This window comes from Erpetoichthys calabaricus, chromosome 11 (assembly GCF_900747795.2).
Source record: "Erpetoichthys calabaricus chromosome 11, fErpCal1.3, whole genome shotgun sequence".
NCBI classification, from domain to species: Eukaryota; Metazoa; Chordata; class Cladistia; order Polypteriformes; family Polypteridae; genus Erpetoichthys; species Erpetoichthys calabaricus.
In genome coordinates this window covers 84,127,120-84,149,870 of record NC_041404.2, presented here as the reverse complement: position 1 = coordinate 84,149,870, position 22,751 = coordinate 84,127,120, and the positions used below count along the sequence as shown (strand labels likewise).

The 22,751-nt window shown below is 35.8% G+C and overlaps 1 protein-coding gene across 2 annotated transcripts in view; it reads right to left on the bottom strand.

Annotated features, from left to right (window-relative positions):
- psd2 (pleckstrin and Sec7 domain containing 2) overlaps nt 1–22,751 on the bottom strand; it is a 265,093-nt gene that overhangs the window by 54,299 nt on the left and 188,043 nt on the right. For both annotated transcript variants that reach the window (XM_028813479.2, XM_028813480.2), the window contains 2 exons: nt 21,482–21,562; nt 20,623–20,735 (listed from right to left, as the gene is read on the bottom strand). In XM_028813479.2, the coding sequence (XP_028669312.1) occupies nt 20,623–20,735; nt 21,482–21,562 (194 nt within the window). The remainder of the gene's footprint in view (nt 1–20,622; nt 20,736–21,481; nt 21,563–22,751) is intronic.

The following is a 22,751-nucleotide window of genomic DNA, read 5'->3' as shown; positions in this document are numbered from 1 at the left end:
GTTGAAGTAAAAGTAAGAAGGTATTTTTTTTTTCATGGAAAAAAATCAAACAGAAAGCTAACTGGTTTTAATGCCCCTAAAGAGTACACCTTGTGAACATAGAACAAAAGCAGAATGCAAGTCAGAAAAGAGTAGTAACTCAAAGAAAAAAATAATTTTCATAACCAACAGATGGGTGAATATGAGAGTGCTCAAATTGAAGAAACGACTCCCCATCCTGAGGAGATCAACCACACATTTCTAGCCTGGAAAAATGAGAGCACTAAATTTCAGTCATGGGTAGGTGGCCAGAATGGATTGCCACTAAGAAAATACCTCTAAATAAGGCACTGGGATGCCAAAGCATGGACAGAATCCACAGTTTAAAGAAGTGTAAAATTATAAGTCCATTGTTCTAAAATAATAAGGGGTTAAGAAGAAGCACTGAAGGGGTTCTCATCAAATTAGAAGCATTTTTTTCAATAATCTACAAGGTTCATTCATTAGACACAGTATAACCTCAAATGACTAGCCACTGACTTTTTATGTCCTCTTTTAAGTAATACATACATAATTACTGAGTGAATATCTAGTTTTAATAAAATAGACTTTGTATACAGATTTTGATCTCAAAATGAAATAACTTCTTCGCTTCTTTTGTCACTCTATAACTGTATGTTTTACATCAGTATTAAGAAATTAACTGTTTTAACTGAGAGCATTTTATTTAAAGAATAAAATATTCCATTTACATAACAAAATAAAAAAGAAATGATTTATTTTAAGCACACAGGTTCACATATCAAAACAACTGAAATTGTCAATTTTAATTAAACAGGTGCAAATATTTTTAAATACTATGCAGCAAAGTCAAGTGTTGGTTGAGTATTGGGTAAAGTTTAGGAGCATCAATGTCAGCGGAACAAACAGTGAATAAAAGGTCAGTCATATGACAAGCCCAATTAACATTTACAGATATCTCAAAATGCATTTTAAGATATCTGGAAATGCGCTTAAAATATCCTTAAAAAATTACAGACATCAATTTCAAGATATCTTAGATGTGTTTGAAAATATCTCGTATTTCACAATATCTTTAAATTATACAGTACATTGTTCACTTTCCAAATACAATTTAAGATATTTTGAAATAAGTCCCTGCATATCCTTAGATATTTCAAATACATTTCTAGGTATCTTAACATCCAATGCAGAATGCAGTCATTTTGAAATATTTGAAATGCTACTCAAGACTTCCCGTCTAGCTTGAAATATCTTGAAATGCGTAGGAAGGTATCTTGAAATGCATCGAATATCTGAAAATGGACAGGAAACTTTTTTAACAGTGGTCTGCACAGTGGCGCAGCAGTAGCGCTGCTGCCTCGCAGTAAGGAGACCTGGGTTCGCTTCCCATGTTTGTATGTTCTCCCCGTGTCTGCGTGGGTTTCCTCCAGGTGCTCCGGTATCCTCCCACCGTCCAAAGATATGCAGGTTAGATGCATTGGTGATCCTAAATGGTCCCTTGTGTGTGTGTGTGTGGACTGACACCCTGCCCGGGATTTATTCCTGCCTTGCACCCTGTGCTGGCTGGGATTGGCTCCAGCAGACCCCCATGACCCTGTGTTAGGATATAGCGGGTTGGAAAATGACTGACTGACTGACTTTTTTAAGATAACTGAAAACGTAATCAAGATACAGTATCTTCATACTGTATGTTCATATCACATTTCAGATACCTAAAATACATTTTTAGATATCTCAAATTCAGTTCATGATATCTTAAAATAGGTCTCTGCTAAATTTCAGATTTCTTAAAATATATTTCAAGATATTTCAAATACATTTTAAGGTATCCTTATAAATATAATAACTTAGTTTGATATTTGAATATCCTTTTCTGTATCCTTATAAATATAATAACTTAGTTTAAGATATTTGAATATCCTTTTCTATCTAAAGTGCAATTTTAGATGTTCCAAAGTAGCTCCCTGTCCATTTTCAGAAATCAGAAATCTAGCTGGGATAGTCTCCAGCAGACCCCGCAACCCAGTTCAGGACAAAGACGGTTAGGAAATGACTGACTGAATGACATTTCACGATATCGCAAAACAACTTCCTGCTCATTTTGAGATATCTCAAAAGCACTTCAAGATTTCCATTGCTCGTGACAAATGAAACATGGCATTTAGAAAGATGACCTGTTTCTTGTTCCTGATATCTCACTGATGTGTCAGTAATTCCTGCAAGTGCATGTTTTACATTTCTAAGAAATGAAATGATTTTAGATTGGAGTGGATTAGAGGTATTCCATCTCTCAGCATTTTTCCTTTTTTATAAAACTTTAATAAAAGACATACTTAATGAGGAATCTGCATGTTCTCCCCGTGTCTCTGTGGGTTTCCTCCCACAGTCCAAAGACATGCAGGTTAGGTGCATTGGTGATTCTAAATTGTCCCTAGTGTGTGCTTGGTGTGTGTGCCCTGCGGTGGGCTGGCGCCCTGCCTGGGGTGTGTTTCCTGCCTTGCGCCCTGTGTAGGCTGGGATTGGCTCCCCCGTGACCCTGTAGTTATGATATAGCAGGTTGGATAATGGATGGATGGATACTTAATGATGGATGCACAGAAGTATAAATGAAAGCATTATAACGAGCTAGTTCCTGGCTACCCTACTATTTTTCTCTTCTTGTTAATTGCCTGCTGGTGAGAATAAAAGGCCCTTAAGAACTTCACATTTAAAAAAAATTCCAATTAAAATAAATCTAAAATTTTTGAAGCTGAAAAGACTACTGTTCACTAGCAGCTATGCCAGTAGTAAGCAGCTTTTTGAGTTTCAGAGAGGAAGTACAAGGCACACTGTAATTAATTACTGAAACTACAGAGCTAAAGAGAGCCTTGCAATTAAAGGAAAAGATCAATTAACATAAGGATTGACATCAGATTAAGAAATTGGTTATTACAAATGCCTGCAGCCACTACAATCTTTCAGCATAAGGATTAGCCCCCCATGGAATGGAGCTATTCATTTTGATTTACTGAAATTGGTAATATTCTGTTATGAAAGCATAGAATTCCCCATGAAATACTATAGTGAAATGTATTCACTCATTCTTTTCTTTGTTATGAAAATCTATGCTTTCCCATACATTCAGAACACAAGATTTTGAAAGCCCACAGCTGGTATATGATGGCTCAGTACTTGGTACCTTTCACTTGATAGGTTTTGAAAATCTTGATTTAAAGATCGACTTAATGAAGAGTTTGTGCTAATACTGGTTTAACTAAGGGCGGCACGGTGGCACAGTGGTAGCGTTGCTGCCTTGCAGTTAGGAGACTTCCCGGGTCCTCCCAGTGTGGAGTTTGCATGTTCTCCCTGTGTTTGCGTGGGTTTCCTCTGGGTGCTCTGGTTTCCTCCCACAATCCAAAGACATGCAGGTTAGGTGCATTGGCGATCCTGAATTGTCCCTAGTGTGTGTGCCCTGTGGTGGGCTGCCGCCCTGCCCGGGGTTTGTTTCCTGCCTTGCGCCCTGTGTTAGCTTTGATTGGCTCCAGTAGACCCCCCGTGACCCTGTACTTAGGATATAGCAGGTTGGATGATGGATGGTTTAACTAAAGGCATTTTCACACCTAGTTCATCTGGACCAGTTTTTTTAACCTCTGATGTGATTTCCCTGAAGGTTCAGTTTGTTTAGGAAGATGTGAACATACTGAAACAACAGTACCGAAACCCTTTGGAAAGGGCAGTTTAGTTGCACTATTAAGTGAACCCTGGAATGGTTCAAGTAAGGTCTGAATGTGATCTGGCATAGGACTGATTTAACTAAACAAAATACTGTGCATTATGCATGACATTTTGCGTGCTGCTGTAGTCATGTTGAGCGTCTGTTGACGTTAATTGGGGAATATCATTCACAGCATAATGAGTCGAGGATTAACATGGAGCATTAAATTGAGGTTACTGGAGAGTAAATATGCAACATTACATAGTTACCTAACAAGTCTACTGTCAGAAAACTGAAGAACATCAGAGTATGTCATTAGCAGAGCTTATTTTAAGTTTAGTAGCACATCATTATCCAGTTAATAATTAAGGAAAATTCAGCAGTTTGCAAAAACCTACTATGATATGTTTTCCCAGGGAAAAATTTTTCTGCCCAAAGAAAAAAGTCCATGGGATGTTTATTTTTATGTTTAGTTCACGTGAAAGTTTATGGTTTGAAACACAACTGAAGTAACTAGAAATTCAAGTCAAAGTGAACTTCACTGTCATCTCAACCATATACAAGTATACAGATAGACAAAATTGCGAAGCTCAGGGTGCACAGTGTAACATGACGTGCAAATAATAAATTAAAAATAGAATTAAAATTAAAATTTAAAATTAAAACACAAACAAGACAAGACATTGTGCAAAGACAAGACAAAGAAGTAGCAGCAATATTGATGTATAGTTAGCAATATGAACATTGATGCAATGTATGGCATTTGCAATCTAGATACATAAATATAGTCAATAGATATGTAATATAATAAAAAATTATAAATAATAGATATAGATAATACAGAAATTGTCCGTGTATGATAATAGTTGTTTAAGACATGTGTAAACAATGACAGGTCAGAATGTTTCACAGCAGGATATGAAGAGTGTCAAAATCCTTAAAGGTCAGTATGAGATTTTCAGTTCTTTTTCTACATGCACACTAGTCTTTGCAGGAAAGTGGCTTGCATGTATAAAAGTTCTGTTTTTTGAGGTGGGTGAGGCAGTGTGGAAGATCCCAGGTGGCAGCATGGTGTTAAGGAGTCCTACAGCTTGGGGGTAAAAACTCTCCTGCAGCCTAGCAGATCTGGCTTTGATGCAGTATCTTCTCTTGGATGGCAGAAGTGTGAAAAGTCCATGTGAGGGGTGTAAGGGGTCCTGTACAATGCTGCAGGACTCGCGGAAACTGTGTTTGTAAAATATGTCCTGTAGTGAAGGGAGAGGCAACCCGATAATGTTCTCTGCTGTCTTCACTATCCTTTGCAGGCGCTCGCGGTCGGATATGTTGCAGTTGCCATACCAGACAGTGATGCAGTTGGTCAGAACACTCTCAATGAAGCCTCTGTAGAACATGGTAAGGATGGAAGCGGGAAGACTTGCTCACTTCAGCTGCCTCAGGAAGTGTAGTCTTCTGCTGGGCTTTCTTGATTAGTGATGAGGTGTTATGTGTCCACATAAGTTCCTCAGTTATGTGCACACCGAGGAACTTGGTACTCCTAACAGTCTCCACATCTAAACTGTTGATGCTGAGTGGGATGTGGGCAGAATGTTAATTTTGAAGTCCACGATTATCTCTTTTGTCTTGTCAACACTGAGAGATAGATTGCTGTCTTCACACCATGCAGACAGCCATTCCACCTCATCTCTGTATGCTGTTTCCTCATCCCTGCTTATCAGTTCCAGCACCTTGGTATCATCCGCAAACTTGATGATGTGGTTGGTGTTGTGCGTGGCTGTGCAGTCGTGAGTGAGCAGGGTGAACAGCAGGTAACAAAACATCCCCTGATTCGGAACAACAGACACTATGAGTGTGAAAACGCCATTAGATTCAGTGGTACTAGTGATGTGAAATGAACAAACAAACTATTTCTTTTGTACTTGTCTTGATCTCTGAACGAACATACTGGTTAAATGACATTAAAGAACGAATAGTTTTATACAGCATTACGTGAAAGTTCAGAGCTATCATCTTAAATTCACTTAAATTGCTGCTGTCTTGGGGAAATAGCTTATTAGTAAACTGTTTCAACAAAACAGTCATGATGGCAACTAGCCAATGACTGATTTGGTAGATGACATCAAGCATCTCCCACTGATCGGTTCAGTCTGACTGAGTGACTATGAGCATCTCAGTACACTAACTGATTGAATGATCCTGGAAAAGTTCGTTCATGAACTGTGGACATGAGACTCACAGTACAGTACAATGAACTATTTCACTGAAATAAACAGTTCATACAATGAACCAAAGAATGAACCTCTGAACTAGCTCACCAAAAGGATCAGTTTGTATATTGAACTGAGGAACAAACTGCAGACAACTGTCTCGCAGTACACTACACCGAATTAGTTTATAGAAAGAATCATTTCATGTACTGAGCTACAAATAAGAGACATGCAGATACATTGAATCGCAGTTCAGTTCACTGATGATATATGTATGGGAGATAGCATCAGAAAGGATGGGATATAAAAGAGGGAAATTGTGGGAGATTAATCCAAAACTGAAAATAATTTTATTTAGTCAAATTTCAATGTTCTCAGAATTTTATTATAATGTATGCACTATTCTAAGATTCTATTTGTATGATTGTTTAATTCCTTGTTTGACAGTTTTATATTTAAAAGAAATACTTTTGGATAGAAAAACCATTGTTATATCACAAGGACAGAACACAGTCATGTATTACACTTTTCTGCAGACTTAAATTGAGAGCCCAGTGAATTTTAAATGTCATTGCTATTTGCAAAACTTAATTCTCTAACACAAATTAAGTATTATCCAAATGTAAAGATAAATTAGCTTTTGTATGTACTGTGTAGTTTTATTGAAGTAGCTATCTAGGGATGTGAAGAACCATTAGGTTTCATATGCAAATAAAGCAGAGTGCTATTTGAATACAGAAAAATATCACCTTAAAGTACTGTATAGAAAAAATAACTTGTCTTATAAAGAAATTTACAAAATTTGATATTTCACCTGAAAAAATGCATTAGTAAACGTTATTCATTTTTTGAAAGGAAACCCAGTCAAAGTTTACGAATAGCATTAGATACTGTGAGTAATACTTAAAAATTGAAATCTTGAAATCAATAGCCTTGGGCTACCTTGGGCAAAGGATGACTAATTGCTAGTTTTCCCCGACTGTCATTTTTACATAGTGACTAACAACAACACAACAGACTAAACCACTATGTCAGAATGAACACAGGAAGGTTAATCCCTTTACATAACCTAACAATTTTTTGTATCCCTGGCAATATAAAGAATGCAAATACTTTACACTTATTCATTGCTTTGAAGCTTGTTAAAACATGCCATGCATGTGTCTTAAGCTCATTTCAAAAGAGGTTTGTCATAAGGTATTTTTTTTCTTTAAGCAATTGATTTTTAAAGCCAATTTAATGAAAAACTGTTCCATTTTTAATTTTGAAACTAATTAAATATAAGTCCTGAGTAGAATTTACAGACTTACACAAGACAGATAATTTGAGTGCTGTGGAAAGACTGAAGGAGCTGAATCTTTAAAGCTTTCACAAATGAAATAAAGTATAAAAAATAACTATGGATGCTGGCTGTTAATTTAAATGAGCTCATTAATATGTATTATCAAAAAGAGGATAGAAAAAAAACGCTGTGACTATAAGTGTCTGTTTATCACTGTAACTTAAGTAATGATTTGATTCTTTAAACCAAGTCAAATCCTTTTCTTCTGTTATCTGAATTGGACAAATTACAAAATGAAATGTAAATAATGATTACTGCCAACAGCACAGGCATTTATTGTACAACTCCCTGAATATATATACCCAAATATGATTGATAAATAGAGATGTCCCCAGCATGGGGTTAGTACTTTCATATTCAGCTTAGAGTTGAATTTGCCAGTTACATAATGTAATTTCCTTCTCCTAAGTAAATCTGGATCTTAAAAATACCAGAAGACATTTTCAGATGCTTTTGAAGATATAAATCTCTCCCTAAACCATAGTGGAATGCAAGCTAAAACTACAGTAATGTTGACGCAGAGGCCATGTCAGACCTTTTTCCATCTCAAATCAGATCTTATAAACATATTGACATAAGAATTATAAAAGTACTAGCTATGGTAATAGAATAATTTAAAAATATTTGCTATCCTTACCTTCAGTGCCTATTTTAGTATATGTGAACACTGCTTCACCGGTACACATACTCTCAAGCACATTCCCATAAAGCCTTGCTTCTCAGATTCTCGTTATTTTTGAAGCACCTTCTCACCTTCTATCCAGTTTTATACTTGCCATCTTTGAAAGTGACACTCCCAGTGTGCCCTGTACATCTTTACTCTTCCTCATGTATCTCACACTAACACTTACTCTTATGAGTATGAGTTATGAGCCAAACTGACCAATCAGATTGTTCACAGATACTGGGCACACAGACCATAGTGTTTTATTATCCATACATCAATTATCCAACCCGCTATATCCTAACTACAGGGTCACGGGGGTCTGCTGGAGCTAATCCCAGCCAACACAGGGCGCCAGGCAGGAAACAAACCCTGGGCAGGGCGCGCACACATACACACACACACACCCCCACACACCAAGCACACACTAGGGACAATTTAGAATTGCCAATGCACCTAACCTGCATGTCTTTAGACTGTGGGAGGAAACTGATGCAGACATGGGGAGAACATGCAAACTCCACGCAGGGAGGACCCAGAAAACGAACCTGGGTCTCCTAACTGCGAGGCAGCAGTGCTAACCACTGCACCACCGTGCCACCCGTGTTTTATTATATTGCAGACAATTATTAAAATCACCACTTCTCAGTGTAGATAAATATTTTCAGAAACGAAAAAAAAAACAATGCTAGATTGTAAATTTATTTTGTGATTTAAAAGGGAAGGGGAATGGAGGACTGGAAGAAAAAAATCCCATATCGTAATTTCTCATGTTCTCTGAACTAATGCTATGTTTGCATGAAGGAATCCAAAAATTGCAGACCTTCATATGTTTATGAGCTGTGCTACATATATTATTTTTGCAGAGTGCAAATTACAAATGATAGGTAATTAACAGACTGAAAATATAATTTTGTTGTATACTAAATACGATAATCTCAGTATAAGGGTAAGCGCTCTCCAGGCATAATTTGCCCTTTACATAATACAAACCAAGGAATTTTGGCTCCCTATACTTCTTACCTGCTGTTGAAAGTATATTAAATTTGGTTTTACTGCAGAATGTCAACCTTTGACACTCAGTATAATTTTCTTCATGCCGCAGTAAAATTAGATGTCTGGTGAATACTGTAATATATCACAATCTGTTGATTGATGACAAAAGTAGTTTTAGTTTGTAGGCTTGTATTTGTTATAATGCATGCAAAATACAGTGAGCAGTTCATTAAACGCAGACAGCCTTTCATTTCCTTTCATGTTCTTTCTTTTACCAACATGACTCTGTTAATTTTTAACATTGATGGTATCTTTTATCTTTTAAACTTGTGAATTAATTAGAGCAAGTGGCAGCAAGCTTTTAAAATCATCCTCATCACATTTTACCATTTTGGCCCACAAAGTAAACAGTTGTTATATTTCTTTCATGCTCTTAAATAACCTGATGTGTACTTTCTTTTATTCAGTTCTTGCTTATATGTTTGGATTATATTTTTAAGATGACACCCAAGGGTGCAAGGCTTCTGCTCAATGTAGGCCTGTAATGGAAAAAGTTCATTCAGAAAACAGATTGAGATGGGTCATAAAAAGAGCCCATCCATGACTAGTGCTAGCAGTGACGATTAGCTGCTGTACTCACACTTGTAAAGCAAAAAGAAAATAAGAAATAGTGTGTGCTTGGTGTGTGGGTGTGTTTGTGTGTGTCCTGCGGTGGGTTGGCACCCTGCCCGGGATTGGTTCCCTGCCTTGTGCCCTGTGTTGGCTGGGATTGGCTCCAGCAGACCCCCGTGACCCTGTGTTCGGATTCAGCGGGTTGGAAAATGGATGGATGGATGGAAGCAGATTTGCTTAAGAAGGTGGACAATATCTTTGCATCATTTAAGAGACAAAAACTTAGACCTGTCATTTAAATCTTGTTTCAGAGTATCTGCTTCCCTGTTCAAGAATCTTCTATAAATTCAATTAACCTTCATATAAAGTAAAGTGTAGGACCATTTACAGGAAAGTTTAGTACATTGTAATTAGTTTTACATTGTCCAGTGACATAATTTACAAGTTCAGCTATGTCCTATATTTCTATGGCTCAGTGTCTTACAATAATAAAATGTATTTTCTTGTAAAAAGAGATTAAAATTGATATATAAAATGATTATTGATTTAATTCAGATGTTTTTATTTTTACTGAACAAAATTAATGAATCGGCCTTTATTTGACCTTTCACACCATAACAAGGTTCTTTTTGATAAAGTTAAAAATAAATAAATATAGGGCTCCCAGAGCAAAAGTAGAAAAAAAAACTGCTTGCTGTCATTAATCATCTGTCTTATTTTCCATTTTATCCTCTTAATACTCTTTTTGTTACAGTAGTCTGATGGAGAAAATATGAATTGAGTTTTGAAAATAAAATCCCTGCCAGCTGGATAGAATTATTTTTTTTTCTGAATTGTGACTTTGAAGTTCTATAAAACATTCCATAAATCTGCCAGCCTTTCATCCAGGCCTTATTTTAGGGTGGAAACTAGTTTTAAGTCACAACTCCATCCACAAAATGATTCCATATAAAATTGTGCTTTTTGGGCAGGAAAATGAATGCATTCTATAAAATATGGTGACATAAGGAAATGTGGTCATTAGTGCATTTCATAAAAGATGGTGGTGAGGTTTATAAACAGGAAGAGTTCACGCTAAAAATGATGGTTTTACTTGCACAAATCAGCATTTAAAAATGGCTTTTTGCTATTAACTAGAAATAATAAGACTCTTTGCTAAACAATAATCAAAATTATCAAAATATTGGGAAAGTGTCAACCAATTATATGTTTTTTTTCCGTATAAATGCAAAAAAACATTTTGTTTTCTGTGGAGCCCTGCACTGGATTAAGCAAACCTGAAAATGGACGGATTGATAGATGGATGCTTCATCCTATTCCACACAAAAGAATAGTGTAAAATTCTGCATGGCATGTAAGTTATTTAAGAGAAATGCCAAATTAAATTTAATGAATTAAATGTTAGGTTAACATTCAGCTTTGAGAGTATTTAGATATTTGATTGTGTGATTGGACACTCTGACAAAGCAAGAGACTGTTTTATATCAAAGATAACAAAAATGGAATACTGTTTCTGCTGCCTTGTCAAAAGATGAAACTACTAGTTTTGTTTTAAAAGTTAATCGATTAATTATAATAAATAAGATTTTCTGTTAAGTTTTATATTTGCACCCGAGTAGCCTCCTTAGTGTTTTACAGTGGAACCTCGAGATACGATCACCTCTGTATACGAGAAATTCAAAATACGAGGAAAGTATGAGCGAAAAATTCAGATCTAAATACGAGCATTGGCTCGCGTAACGAGCCACGAGCCAGGCTGTGGGTATAGCTCGCGGCTTAGCAAGGGGGCGTGGTAGCAGTTGCGAGCCGCGATCTGCGGTGTCTGCGTTTCTCACTTAAGTGCACAGGTGGGAAACTGCCCACATCCATGATTGTTCCTGTGGCTGATGGGCTGCAGCTGCCATGTCCTCCCCGCATATATAGAGAAGCGCGAGCCGGTTAAGGGGGAGAAAAAGTAAAAGAAAAGAGAGAGAGAGAGAGAGAGAGAGAGAGTGCGCGCGCGCGCACAAGCAAGCAGGCAGGCAGGCAGGCAGGCGGGCGGGCGGGCGAGCGAGTGAGTGAGTGAGTGAGTGCAGGCTCGCGTGTAGCTGAACAGTGAGCTGAACAGGCGAGCCAAACAGCTGAAGCAGGACGGTGTAGAGAAGGTCAGCTGCATTAAGAGTGTCTCGCCTGTTGCAGAGCCCGCAAGTGAGACGCTAACAGAGAAGAAGCACCGGGGATTGTCATCTGTTTTTTAAAGACGGCATCCTTTTGACGTTTTAAATTCGTGTTAAAGGATTGTTATTCTTGTGTATTTTAAACCTCCACTTCACAACTGTTTTAAGGATTATTTATTTAAAGATTTATTGAATGCTCTACTGCACTTTGGACACCTGTTTTGATTATTTTAATAATCAGTTATATTATTTACCAGTGTTATTTATTAAAGGTAGACTACAGTATATATAATTTATCAGTGTTATTTGTTAGGAAAATTGATTTTTATGTTAATATATTTGGGGTGCAGAACGGATTAACTGGATTTCCATTATTTTCAATTTGGAAGTTTGTTCTAGATACGAGAAATTCGCTATACAAGCTCAGTGCTGGAACGAATTAAACTCGTATCTAGAGGTTCCACTGTATTTACCCTGGAAAAACGAGCCAAAATGTTATTATTACAAGAAAAATGTTATTATGCACAAAGGAAACATATAAATAACAAAATGTCAGTATAAATACAGTTGGAAAGGTATATGTAGTGTGCACTGTTGTACTGAGTACATTTCCTTCATGTGAGGTGTTTCGAAACATTCCCCGATGTACAGTCCAACATTGCATTCGGGGCAGTAGAAGTGTGTTTCATTGTGCATTTTTCTTTTGCAGAATATGCCAGGGTAGACTGTCACTGCCTGATCTGCATGAGCAATACTGCCCATTGTGTGATCTTCCACAAGGCTGAGTGACTTCCACAGTTACCCTGACATAAATCTTGATAGTTGCTATATTGTGAACAGTGTTTAAGAGGCTAATGTCTTTCTTGCCATTCTACTTGATCGCAGTCATTTTGCCTTTTTGCCATGAAGCTACTCACACCACACTGAACCTTCAGGCAACCAAATTCACTAGGCATATCATGGTGGTTTGGTTGTACAGTGCCATATGCATCAGCTTCATGTCAGTGTCTGATGACCAATTCACACTGTCATCACTATCACTTGATTCAATTAATACTTCATACTCAGTTTGTTCTACAACTAGCTTTACCGCTTTTTTTATCCACCATTGTGTTTTTTTTTTTGTTGACGGCTACTCCCCACTCATGAATATTAATGATAATTGATGACAGTGTTGCAGAACACATACAAAATTCATGTTTTTTTTGCAGTATAATGTTATTTCATCCACAGGATGGCAGAAATATTGTCCCAAGAGTTTTTCAAGCTTGACACTATAAATCCAAACAAAGTTTATTTCATATTTATATCGGGGTTAATGCCAAGGAGGTTAAAACATTTCTAACATTTGTATATAGTACTAGGGTGTTGTACTGTGTTAGCCATTATGAATTTAGAGAAAAGCCAAGCAAAGTGACACCTTTTATTAACTTTTTAGTTAGCCAATAAAAGGTAACATTTGTATAGAATGCAAGTATTTTAAATGTATTTGCTGAACTATACATAAATAAACTATGTGCACATTTCTTTAGGAATAAAATCACAGTCCACGGATCCAGTATCCTGGGTTCAAATCCTGCATCCAGTTGTCTATATGGGTTTGCTTCCAGATTCTTAAAGACAGCCACAGATTGGTGGTTCTTAGTTGACCCTATGTGAATTAATATCTGAGTGGGCCTTGCTAAGATGCATAAACCACAGATTCAGTGGTTTACAAAATATATGAATATGCATTCATATTCTTTATTACAGTTTCTATTCTTCTAAAGGGGTAATTGTTAGATCCTATGCAGTGACAAGAGAAGACAGAAAATCAGCATTGTAAATACCATGTTTAGGCAATAAAACAGAAGCTGCATTCTACAATCCTGTTTTTTGTTATGTTCTGGAAAAATTTTAGGCCTCACCGTCAGTAATCAAAAACTTGCTCTGAAGAATAATAACAGAGTTATTAGGTTTTAGGATGGAACAAATGCACAACAGACTTCATCTGCAAAAAATTCAACTCAATTGCCAGAAGCCCTTTAAACTGTTTGCCAGAATCCAACAATCTGGTTGGAAAAACATCACTCTCAGGAAAAAAATAAGCATTATTTAAGTTTCTGGAAAAAACTATGTGTACTATAACTATGAAAAACATGTATATCATGTAACAAAGATGGTAACTGACAGAGGTTAACTTCTAAAAACTGAGTCTTATTAATCTGAAAATCTTATTAATCTGAAAAAAAAAACCAGAGTTCCTTCATAAAATGCTTTGTTGGCTTTGTGAAACCTCACACACCCAAATGAGAAAAGGAGACATTAATTGAAGTTTGAAAGCCTGTACAGTTTCTAGGCTCTATGGCAGGGCCTGACATACCTAATGTATAATAAAACATTGTGCTGTGTCCTGTCCCTAAGAGCAACATGAATGGTCAATTAAAGAATTTGTTTCAGACAGGGAATGCCAGTGAAGAAAAGTCCAGACACAAATACAAAGGAAAGGTGCTCAAGGTACATGCAGGGCAAGAGATAGCATATATTTTTAAATTATTCTACTTCCTGTCTTGGACAGATAGCATGGCTTGTTGTATATAACATACTTTCTGAACATTGGTTATGCACATTTATTTAGGATGACAAGTATACATGTCCTACATTGACTACTTCTTCCATTAATACCACAGCTAAATGACAACTGATTTTTGCAAAAATAGCCACTTTCAAATGGGCATTTAGAAAAGAATGAAATAAATATTAATATAATAAAAAAGGCATAAGTAGCAATTTGTGGAAAGAGTTCTGTAGAGGTTTACTATGTTAAGAGACAAAACACAGTCTCATGCCATGAAATGTATATAAAACATGTTTACATTTGGAAATGTGCATAAGATTGCTTACACAAAAGTCTGTATCTATTAAACACAAACTTTAAGTGAAAGTCGGTTTAACATTACGGAAAACTTTGACAATCTGTAAGTCCTATACAGACGTTTTTGGTGTTGGGATTTTAGCAATTCCACGCCACATGTCAATGAGGGGAAAAGAAAATCTAATTTTGTTGCATAGTTCAATAATACTTCAGTAACTTTCCAATGTTCTTTAACTAATTATGACACAGTTCACTGAAATGTTCTCTTCAATGTTGGTAACAATGTCCAATTCATACACATTATTTTATCTGTAAAAATGTGTTTTGTATGACATAACTGACAATGGCAACATTACCAAGAAGCCAACCATCCCATACAGCATGAACATGAAGTCTGCTTCCCACACTGCTATTTGATAAAATAAAGGAATCGTGGGTTCAGCTGGGCTACCTCACAAAAACATTAGTCGGACACATTTGAGTATCTCATATTAGCTGAAAATTTAATTAAATGAAAGTGCTTTCTGTTTTCAAAAGCAAGCTCATTACGTAATGGTGTAGCGGGGCCACATAGGTATTGGTGTTTATTCTGTTTGCACCCAGTTGCATCTCGTCTCAGCACCCCGTTTTAAACTAATGGGTGTCTGTTTAAATGTCGTCCCCGTAATAAGAAATGGGGAAGGGTGTTGCGGGGAGGCAGCGACCCCCTGGACATGTCAGGGTCGGGATTTTACCAATTACATCTGGCTAATCATTATTTAAACCATCAGGAGAGAAAGAAGAGAAAAAGGAGAGAGATGGAGATTTCATTACCGACAACAGATCATCATTTTCTGCCATTATTCACATCGCGCCTTGTTCCCAGTTTGCTTCTCATTCCGCTAGATTCACGACAGTTCAATCATTGCCAGGTTTTTTATTCGGGAGATTCAAACACAATCATTTTTTTTTGTAATCAGTCATCCATATTCTGGGCGGTGATTTAACTGGATTCAATTTCACGTTCATTGACATTTCAGTATTCATCCATTGTTATTATTTGTGTTTTGTGTTTGTTATACGTTGCAGGGGCAATGTTGCACGGCTCCACAAAGGTTTGCCTCATTGCGATGGCTTATGCAGTACTCCAGAACACAGCACACAAACATGGACTGTCTCTGTCTCTTGAGATGGGCCACAATGAGCACATAGATGACCCAGACCCTGTACCTCATGACATTGCAATGGTAATGCAAAGACTTTTGGATGTTGTATGTCTCAAAAGTAAAGAGACTTGCATGTATTGGTACAATCACTTTTAGTTGACAAAATTATTTTAAGTTCAATAAAAATGTTCTGAATATCTTACATTTCGGTGCATATAGCCTGCTTCAATTCATGCTGGGTTTCCTTTTGTGTTTGCAGCACTTCATCAGTCAACACACGTCTTGTGGGTTCCATGGCACTGGCAGTGATTTTGGCACTGCATGATGGCATGTTGTTTTTGCTATCTTATCTTGGCTGCTCCTACTCTTATTTTTTCTTTTCTTTGTGACTCTTACAGAGAGACCAGCCGAAAGAATGTTTTTGTAGTTCTCCACTTCAGCCAGTAATACCTGAAGTTCAAACTCATTGAAGTTTTGTTTCTGTGTCTTCCCAAGGTGTATGGTAAAGATGCCACTAAGGAACATTGTCAAATTTATATGCAGATTAAATTATAAATATTCAAAAAAAATGTTTCTTAAATCATACATCATTACTGGTGGGAGGTAATGGGTGATGCCTTAAAACTTGTGCACGTGTACATAGTTTTAAGTTAATTTGAGATTTATAAAGGAACTTGGTGTGGCACATGGTGTATGTAAGGTTTTATAAATCCAATTTTATGTGTGTGTGTTTGTTTTTGCCTTTCAAACATAAGCAAAATTTTAGCATGGAATCTAAGCAAGGTTTTATACCTGATGCCGAAGGTCATTACTTCTGATAAAACAAGAGACCTGTCTAAACAATAAGAGTAAAAGAAAAACACTCAAATTATACTAAACTTAAACTAAACTTTATCATTTTTTGTTTGTTTTTGAGTGCTGCAGTTCTACTAAGATAGGAAGAAAAATGAAGCTGTCAATCAGTGACTAAACTATAATGGACTGGCAGCCTCTTCAGGATTGGCTCATACATTGTACCCACTATTGTAGCACCCCATGCTCCTAAATTGTATTTATTAGGTTTCTGTGTGTAAATAATTTGAATACTTTAAGAAATTCTTTAGGAAACGGTAAATAAGGGTGAGTAAGTAAGTAATTTTTTAAACAGCAGCCCAGTTCATGTTTAAAAATGTTGCAATACTGAATTAAATAAAACTGAGAATTCCCTCAAATATCACAATTTTGTCTTTGGGTTAGCTTTGAGCTATTCCAAAACTGTGTCAAATGTAAGCATTATACACACAAATTATTTTAAAAGAACTATATAAGATAGGTAAAACATAACCTAATAAGTGGCTTATAATTGTAACATTAGACATTTAGTGTTAAAGAATTGCATTTTTTTCTCATGTCAATATGACCCATTAGCAAAATACATCTCTCTATTATAAAAGAAAATCTTCAGACGAGATGAGACTATTGCCAGGAGATTTTTTCAAGTCCCTTCCTCCTCTCAACCGTTTACGGTTAACAGCCCACGCCCACGGTCGTCACACCTCTCATTCGTGTGAATGGTTTTATCAGACACAGTTTCTGGATGTATCGTAATGTTATTGCGTAATTTATGAGTGATGGGCTATGCAATAGGACAAGACTAGTTGTATTCAAAATTGGTCGAACAATTCTGACACGTAAAATTTTAACAAGTGACAAGAAAGGTAATGTAGTACATCTTCTGAGGAAAAAATCTGAACACCAAAGGAGATCTTGATTTGCCTTTCGTATTGAAACGTTTACAATTTCCCGTTAGACTAGCTTTTGCTATGAAAATTAACAAATCACAGGGACAAACATTCAAAAAAGTCGCTTTATTTATTAGAAATATTTAATATTTTTTACTATGGTTAATTACTCACTGTAACGTAAAATGGTTAGGTCTATTATGCATATTTAACAATTCCCATGAAAATAACAATGTTTAAATTGTACATCCGCTTCCCCATACGTGAGGGGCAGAGCCGTGAAGTGACTAGCACGTAGTGCCCGCACGGGGTTTGTCGAGTGAAGCGAGTAGGGGACAGTGCCCCCTAGTCAGATTAATAGTTATTTGGTAAAATGAAGTCCTCTTTCATGCTTTAACATGTGCTGGTGAAACTTACTTTACTGTGTGAGTGTGTGTGTGTATTAAGCACTGTGATTGAAGAGCAGGGGGTTTCTCCCTTAATGCTTCAGTACTGTGAATGAAGAGCAGGGGTGGGATGGAGGATCGGTTTTCAGCACCACAACTGGATGACAGATCTACAAAATGCAAATATGAAGCAGTAAATTGTTTGATTGTTAATTATTTCATGATTGATAATAAAATACAACATATTAAATTTATATTTGCATTTTCTGAACTTGACTTTCTAGTAGAGGGTTGTCGGGTACCCTTGCATCAAAGTCTATCCCTGTAGCAAAGGGACAAGTTGGGACACAACTTTACCTACCCCCTCAGGACACATAACTCACATCCACATTGAATTGGGTAGTTTGGTGCCCCCAATCATCCAAACATCTTTGGATTATGGAACAAAAGCAGAATGCCTATATTAAATCCATGCAGACACAGCCAAGTTATCCAAACAGCACACAGAAGGCATTCAAGCAAAGAATGAAATGAGAGGTAGAGGCAACATTACCCTTTGTGCCACAGTGCCATCCTGTATTCTTTGTAGCAAAAAAAAAGTTTGTCTATATATATTTATAATGTGAGAAATAAAAACATGACATCTGTACACCTTTTAATATAGATTATGAATTTTATGATTCTCAAGTCCACAAACCTGCTGCCTTGAGATTTCAGTTGGCTCCTTACAAATGCAACGAATCTACTATTGCGTCTGAATTCTTCCTGAATGCACCTGATGTATGCAGTACTAATATTAAATTACTCTGACACTCCATCTAATTCCATCTGATAAGTTCTTTCTTAAAACTCTTACACATCTGGGGTTATCCAAGAGTGATTCAAAATGTATAGGATAACCGTTAAGAAGTTTTTGCTCCCTCTGCATTTTGTTTACTACGACATACCTACAAAGGCTCTATCTTTCCCAGCTGCCCTTGAGCATGACTGGCTTTCACTAAATGAACCTTCATCCTTCTCCGTTTTGTACTCCCCCAACACTTTGCCCATTTTCTGTGACTTATGACTTAAACCCTCATCATACCACACGAAGTTCTCACAATCCACTATTGGTAGCAACACAGTGACCCAAAAATATGTCAGCAAGTCGCTCACAAAAATGTACACTACTAGATAAATTCAAACTTTTTATGTAAATAATAAACCTGTAAAAAGAGCTGCATGGCCCTTTGCAGTGATCAGTGATATAAAGAAACAAAAAATCATTTAAACACAACAAGTACTAGCTATACCACCCAAGTATGTGAATATAAAATGTCAGTCAGTGACATCAATGTGTACTGTAGTTTATGCTCTGCGCATTTGTCTGACAGAAAAAAAAGTAGATATGTTTTTTGAACATGATATGGTGCTCCCTAGATGACTGTATAAAGCACCACCCAGGCTATAGTTCCATGAACAAAACTGAAGACTGAATTCTGTGCCATATTAAGCATTAATAACGTGGTGGAACATTCAAAAAAAAAAAAAAAGATTCTTTCACTTTGATCTAAAATAATCCATATACTGATATTAGTCAATGAATAGAGAATATAATTTGACCTCCAATCTATCGTCCATAAAATAAAGTAAAATTTTAAAAAGACTCTATAATAAATATTTGGCATGCTAATATGAAGCAATGTTTTAACTTTCCTAATCTGTGAATCATCTCACACTCTTATGAAGCACAAATGCTTCAATTCATTACCCACCAATATACCTGTAAGGCAACACAAGGTCCACTTCTGCATGGATATGTTGAAATCCTACCTCAGTTTAAGCTATGCTCTGTCTGTTCTACAATTGCTGCAAAGTACAGCAGCAAACATCCCAAGAAAAACCTACATATGTGCTAATTCTAATTTTATTTAGGTATTTACTGGCTACAAGTAAAGTTTATTCTATGTTTAAAGGCTTAATTTATAAAGCACTGAATCTTCCTGAACATAAAATAAATACAGTGTTGAATAAGCATCCACTCTATGATTTGAAGAACCAAAATAACTACAGGGAGTGAAATTACTTGGAACTGAAATTGCAGCAAAATAAACATAATTTTAGGAGTGTGCACTCCTGCTGGAGCTGCTGACAAGATGGCACATGATGAATTAAAGTCCCTTATACTTTTACTGCATATGTCTAGTTCATCATCTGGATGCTCTGCAACTGCAAAAACATATGTCTGTTTTAAATTATTTTCACAACTCTCAACTGAGATTTGAATCCTTAATTTGTTAAGCTTCTTTTTCAGACTATATGCTTTTTTTTCTTATACTAGCAAGTACCATCTGTATTTGCCAATTCATGTTGCTGATCCTACATTACCTTACAGTCTGTACATATTCATTTTATATATTTCAATACACAAAATTATTTCTTTTACAACTGTATTATTGTAACAACTTTGATATACAGATCATTACAAATGCTGCTATAGAAAATAAAGTCAGACTGATTGCATGTAACAAATAGTTGCTGAATTTAGTTTTTTTGTACTAAGTCTCTACCCCATTATAACTTCAATATAATTTGTTCTGGAATTATCATCTCATCCAGTTACCTAAATCTACTGTGTTGAAGAGTTCAATAAATTCTTGTGCTTTTGTACATATTCAAGTTTGAAAAAAACAATTATCAGAAAACCTAAACGCTGAATAACCATTTTCAGACATACTAAAGTAAAATTCTTTTGTCTGCAGTTAGTGTAATCATGAATAATATTTATTTAAAAGAAATACAGTTTTCTGAGACAGTATTTTGGGAAAAAAAGGGCCATGAAAACCATCAGGAAAATTCATCTTACCTTCTGAAGTCATTCCATCTGGATTACACTGGCAATATCTTTTTGAGAAGTGGATTAAAACTCTCTCCCTCTCTTGTGTCTCTCCCATTAATGGAAATGCTTTCAGAAATGTCCTGAAATGACCACAGTAATAATTATGTATCTAAAATGGACCAAAATAAGCTAGCAGCTCCCTGCCCAAAATAATAACTGATGTAATGATAGGGGGATTGGACTGCTAAACTATTACATCTTATATGACACATTACTCCAAGAAAGAAAAGCCCATCAGCACGAAAATCTCAGCCTGACAGTTCATCAAAGATACTTCTGTTTGTGAGGAAACAAGAATACAAGCATCAAACATGCTGGTTATCACAATATCTTCTATTAAAAACTGTTCAGTTAGCCATTACCGGATAATGAGCAGTTAAGCAATGATAAAAATATTTTCCATTATTTTTTAACCACTTTAAGAAGGATTTCCAAGTTTACTTGATTTTTAAAAGTGATTTGTATTTATTTTAATTCAATATCTTAAGGTGATGAACACTGAAATAGCCCAAGAAAATTCAGTGGTTAATTATTGTCAAACAGTTACTTGTACCCTGCAATTTTAAAATAGCAACTATTACTACAGTTTTAGCAGACTTCTGTTTAATTTAAAAACACAGTAAATGAAGTGTAATGACAAAACCTATATAAACAATATCTGATATAGTCTACACAAATATAAGAGAAAACACCCTAGGTTTTAAGAAAAAAAAGTAATGCTGCCATCAATAAAATTATTATAAATGCATGTCTAATTTGCATAGTCTTAGCCAGTATTATGCACGTTCTACATTGTGAAAGAGTCCATGAGAATGTAGGGACTTACCTAAGTCCTCTATCCAGGGTTAGACCAGAAAAATCAAAAAAGCTGAGGTATTCTTCAGCCACCAACTTGCTAAATTCATTACTGTAAAAGAAAGAATAGGAATACATACCTCAAGGTTCTTGTTTATAACCCAAAACAGAATTACTTAGACATGAATCAATGAGGCTTTGAGCATGATTCCTTTCTACATTAAATACATATCATCTGCTACAGTGAAGCATCCAAAAAATGTTTTATGTTTACTAATATTGGTTTCAAGGTTATTGGTTTTTTTAATATTTCTGTAATGAACAAATCTCAGGGCACTTTAGAGGCAAAGTCAAATATATATGTCACTGAGACAGCCTATGATGGATTACAGTTTTTAGTCTCCTACCAAATTTAGCAATATATGCAAGTTGGATTGTAAAGTTAATCGCTGAGCATATGTGTACAATTCTTAGGAGTTTTCTCTTTATTCAATAGTAAGGTGAGGATTCAGATTATTCAAAGGTTCCTTTATTGAAACAAAGGTACAAAGGAGGCCTAGCACAGTTAAGCAGGTGTCATGCTAAACTGAGACAGTACTGAAATGCATTTATAATTATTGGGCATCCTATGACATTCTGATTGATCAGTACATAACTGTTAATGAAAAACACTTGTCCTGTTATATCAGTCCGTCCAGGGAAAATAATACTGTTAAATCTTGCTGAATTCCAGAATATGACCTTTATACTGTTCTCATCTTTGGTGTTTGAACCAGAAACTAAACAGCAGCCAAACTCTACTTCACAAAAAATTCACAAAAAAAAGAGTCAGGAGATAGCGCCTTGCTCCAATTTTAATTCGATTTAATGAAGTTAGAGTGAAATTGAAAAGAAGTAAAATACAAATAATTACTGATTTAAATAAAAAATATAACTTCGCTCTATACTTATCAAATTAACTTAAAATAATACTTGCAGGCTTTGCTTCGATGGGACTAACACTGACTAATCGTGAAACATGCTGTCTAACTACTGACTTCCTGTAATTCTATTTCCGCTTCCTTACAACTATGTACATGAATATTCATAAGGTTATATTAATATTCATTTGAACATCAAACAGCTATTCTGCGAGGCAGAACAACCTTTGTATTGAATAGTTTATACTTTAGCTTAAATTAAAACATTCTTAATGTAATATGCATTACATATGCATAATATGCAATATTCTTTACAAATATGCATAAACAAAAATATTTCACTGTGCTTAAAAATACTGCCATATACTCTGAGTCTATACT